Source organism: Cyrtonyx montezumae, unplaced genomic scaffold, assembly GCF_038088225.1.
Source record: "Cyrtonyx montezumae isolate F1298 unplaced genomic scaffold, pur_monq_1.0 scaffold_3, whole genome shotgun sequence".
Lineage (NCBI taxonomy): Eukaryota > Metazoa > Chordata > Aves > Galliformes > Odontophoridae > Cyrtonyx > Cyrtonyx montezumae.
The window spans coordinates 27,236,821-27,241,292 of record NW_027072034.1 but is presented as its reverse complement, the minus strand read 5'-3'; the positions used below and the strand labels follow the sequence as shown (position 1 = coordinate 27,241,292).

Genomic DNA, 4,472 nt, shown 5'->3' with positions numbered 1-4,472 from the left:
ATAAGACGAGGTTGGATCACAATACGGAATATTTCGCTTTCAGGGGGATATTGTGCTGGAAGTGGAGCTAACGCGGAGAGCAAACAAACATATGACAAAACGCTCCCGCTGCAAAACTTCGCTCGGCGCCGGCCCCGCTTTCTCCAAGCTCGCAGCGGGTCGAGGATGGGAGCCCGCTTTGGGGTGGGGGGAAGCAGAGGGCCGCGTTCCTGGCAGAGGACACCCCCAAGTACTCCCCTGGGCACGGCTCGGAACGGCCGCGGGGCGCGGCGCGCATCCGACGTGCGGAGATTGTTCGCGTTCCTTAAAGCGCAATGAAAATATGCCGCCCCGTTTTCCCGGCTAGAGAAAAATAAAATAGAGAGGAAGCAGAAAAGGCAAAAAGCATGGGATAGGCAAACTCTTGGAAAAGGGACGATGTATCATCAGTACCGAGGAGGGCATTTAAAGATAAAGTCCTTTAGGAAAAAAAAAAAAAAAGTTCCTGATATCGGGCACACTAAATAAATAAGAGAATGCCCTCCGAACCACTTTATTTTGCCAGGACTGAGCTGTGTGCCGCGTCCTCCACGCCCCAGGTGCGGGGCACACGGCCGCTGCGGGTAGCGCTGCAGAGCCGGCCCGGCCCAGGAGTCCTCTGCCCACCCCGGGCAGACTCAGACCCAGGCTCGGTCAGCCCTTCCCCCTCGCGCTGTCTCCGCGGCCCGAAGGAATATGCACAGAAATGGGCCTCGGGGTCCGCAATAAGGTCGCGCTGCTGTCGCGACAAGCGCGGTGGCAGTTCGGCCCTTACCGGTGTCTCGCTTCCCGTTGGCTGCCGCGGCTCTGCCGGGCTCAGCGGAGGGACAGCGCCCGTCGAGGGGCTTCTCCCCGTCTGCACCCCCCCTCCCCCCCCGGTCCCGTTCCCTTTCCCTTCCATTCACAACGCGGTGGCTACGGACGCGGCTTGAATATTGACGTCTCTTCCCCCGACTGCTCCTCCGTTAACCCAATTACAGAATTCATCAAGAACTGCGTTGAATTATCTCTTTTCATACAGTATCAGCATTAGCCTAATTAAAAGCTATAATGTCTGATATAATGATTAAATCGTTAGCTCTGCTGTAGGGAAGCAATATTTTGTTTTCCCTTCAATTAGAAGCTGATTGAGGTTTTCAGAGCAGGTCAGCTGTGAAATTTGAATTATATGTGTGAGTACCGTGCACAGGGTGAACCCCTACTCGAAAGCTCCAGAGCTTCTCCAAACGCTTTTACCCGGCGAGCAGCTCAGAGACAACAAACCCGCTGGGGCCGGCGGACTCCTGCTCTCGGGCCGAGCAGAGGGCGAGGGACGCGCGGTGGCCGCCAGCAGACGGCGATCGCCGCCCGCTCCGGGCCGCCCGCCCTGGCCCCGCCACCCCCGCCCGCTGCTCGAACCCCGACAGGGCGTCCCTCCGGCCCTCTGCGGCCGCTGCGGGAAGACACCGTCAATCCCTAATTTCATATATTTAAGACGGCCGCCTAGCTTCCTTTAGCTCCCCCAGGACCGAGCGACAACGGCCGCCTCCCGCTCTTGAGGGCCGTCGGGAATTGCTCCACCGAGCCGGACGCGGGGAGTCCCCTTCCTTCGGGGCTCGAACCCCGGGATGACCGCGGGGCAGCCGCGGGGACAGCGGGACACCCCGGGGCCGGGTGCGCCGTCGGAGGGGCGTGACTACACCGGCGCTCCCGCCTCTCGCCACCTTTCCCCGCCGGCGCGGCGCGGCTCGGCGCAGCGCGCCCCGTCGGACGTCAGCGTTCGGCGCGCGCGCTATGCAAATCACCGCACGGCGGCGCGCCCCGATTGGCCAGCGGCGGGCGAGGGCGGGCGGGTTTGGCGCGCTGGCTGGATGAAGCGCTCCTCCCCGCCGGGCGGCGGCAGCGGGGCGGGAGGCAGCGCAGCGAATTGCGTTGCCCGGTGCGGCCGGGCTGGCTCCCCACCCCCACTCCGCCTCCGTGCCTCCTCCTCCTCCTCCCGCTTTTTTTTTTTTTTTTTTTTTTGAGTTAACGTTTAAATAGTTTTTTTTTTTTCGTTTTTTTTCTTCTCTCTCTTTTTTTTTTTTTTTTTGGCGTGGCGGTGGGTTTTCCTCTCCCTTCTGCTCCGTTCACCTGCGATCAGTGGATGCAAGTCACACACGCTCCCTCCCTCCTCTCTCTGGAAGTTAGCAAAGAAGAAGAACAAAAAAAAAAAAAAAAAATAGATCTGTTAAGAGCAGGAGCGGGAGAGAGAGAGAGAGAGAGGAGGGGCGCGCCGAGTGCCGCAGAGCGCGGCAGGACGGGCACACGCCGGGCGCAGCACCGCGAAGCACCGCGCAGCCCCGCGCAGCCCCGCACCTGTTTGCGCGCTCCGCGCCCGGAGCGGCCCCCGGCAGCGGGGGGACGCGGGCAGCGCCGCCGCCGCCGCTCCTCGCATGTGCGGTGCCTCCCCGCCGCCCGGCGCCGGAGGGAAGTGAGGCAGCCCCGTGAATGTACAGCATGATGATGGAGACGGACTTGCACTCGCCCGGCGGAGCCCCGGCGCCCGGCGGCGGCCTCTCGGGGCAGAGCGGCGCGGGCGGCGGCGGCGGCGGCGGCGGCGGAGGGGGCAAAGCGGGGCAGGACCGCGTGAAGCGCCCCATGAACGCCTTCATGGTGTGGTCGCGGGGGCAGCGGCGGAAGATGGCCCAGGAGAACCCCAAGATGCACAACTCGGAGATCAGCAAGCGGCTGGGCGCCGAGTGGAAGGTGATGTCGGAGGCCGAGAAGCGGCCTTTCATCGACGAGGCGAAGCGGCTGCGGGCGCTGCACATGAAGGAGCACCCGGATTATAAATACCGGCCCCGGCGGAAGACCAAGACGCTGCTCAAGAAGGACAAGTACTCGCTGGCCGGAGGGCTGCTGGGCGCCGGCCCGGCCGCGGGCGGCCCTCCCGCCGTCGGCGTGGGCATGGGCGTCGGCGTGAGCCCCGGCGGCGTCGGGCAGCGGCTGGAGAGCCCCGGCGGGGCGGCGGGCGGCGGCTACGCGCACATGAACGGGTGGGCCAACGGAGCCTACCCGGGCTCGGTGGCGGCGGCGGCGGCGGCGGCGGCGATGATGCAGGAGGCGCAGCTCGCCTACGGGCAGCACCCGGGCGGCGGGGGGCACCCGCACCACCCGCACCCGCACCACCCGCACCACCCGCACAACCCGCAGCCCATGCACCGCTACGACATGGGCGCGCTGCAGTACAGCCCCATCTCCAACTCGCAGGGCTACGTGAGCGCCTCGCCCTCGGGCTACGGCGCGCTGCCCTACGGCTCGCAGCCCCACCAGAACTCGGCGGCCGCGGCGGCGGCGGCGGCGGCGGCGGCGGCCGCCTCGTCGGGCGCGCTGGGCGCGCTGGGCTCGCTCGTCAAGTCGGAGCCCAGCGTGAGCCCGCCCGTCACCTCGCACTCGCGGGCCCCGTGCCCCGGGGACCTGCGGGAGATGATCAGTATGTACTTACCGGGCGGCGAGGGAGGCGACCCGGCGGCCGCTGCCGCCCAGAGCCGTCTGCACTCCCTGCCCCAGCACTACCAGAGCGCCAGCACGGGGGTCAACGGCACCGTCCCCTTGACGCACATCTGAGCGGCTCCGGAGCGGCCCCGGAGCGGCGCGGAGGGCCCCGGCCCGGGCCCCGCAGGACTGCGGCCCCGCCGCCGCCCCGCGCCCGCCGCCCCCCTTCGTTTTTGCCTTTCATTCCGCTCCTTCCCACCCTCCCCCTCCCTCCTTCCTTTTTTTTTTTTTTTGTTTTGTTTTTCTTTTCTTTCTTTTTGTACAGAAATGTTTTGATGTTCTTGTAATAATAATAAATAATAATAATAATAATAATGAGAGAGAAAAAAGGTAACGGTGGCTTTACTGACCTTTTTTTTTTTAGGAGGACCAGATCCCGGGACTAGTTTTAGACTGAACTTCTGTGTTTTATCGAGACTTTTTTGTACAGTATTTATCATTCACCCCAGAGACACAGAGCGTTTATTTGCAACAGAGGATAGAAAGAATGAGAGAAAGAGAGAGAGAGAGAGAGAGAGAGAGAGTGGATTAAAAAAAATAGAAAAAGACGGCGACGAAAAGACGAAACCATCGCCGCTGACACCCAAAGTTCGGGCGGTGCCAACTTTCGGGCCGCGCGGAGCCGCTGCGCTTCGTCCCGCACCGCCTCACTGCAAACGGAGCCGACGGGGAGCGGTGCTCGTTCCTTCCTCGCACATCCAAAAACAGCACCACAACTTTCTGTAGATGTTCTCGCGCTTTTGTTTTGGTTGGGATATTTTGGTTTATTTATGCAACTATTTCTTTCTTTCTTTCTTTCTTTCTTGAGGCTGCAATGTTTGTTTGAATTTTTATTTTCTTATTTTTTTTCCTGGGTTTTGTAAAACTTTACTGTACCTGCAACATTTCTATTTTCCTCCTACCCTCACCCCCCATTTTTTTTAATTTAATTTTTTTTATCA

General features: G+C 61.7%; 1 protein-coding gene across 1 annotated transcript; it reads left to right on the top strand.

Moving 5' to 3' along the window:
- Positions 1–2,130: 2,130 nt before the first annotated feature.
- On the top strand, positions 2,131–4,061 carry SOX1 (SRY-box transcription factor 1). The gene has a single exon (XM_065743346.1). It carries the CDS (start codon positions 2,485–2,487, stop codon positions 3,601–3,603), a length of 1,119 nt encoding a protein of 372 aa, XP_065599418.1. The 5' UTR covers positions 2,131–2,484; the 3' UTR covers positions 3,604–4,061.
- Positions 4,062–4,472: the final 411 nt, after the last annotated feature.

What these genes read in the sequence shown, in the direction of transcription:
- SOX1 (XM_065743346.1), top strand. Translation starts at nt 2,485, where the DNA reads ATGTACAGCATGATGATGGAGACGGACTTGCACTCGCCCGGCGGAGCC.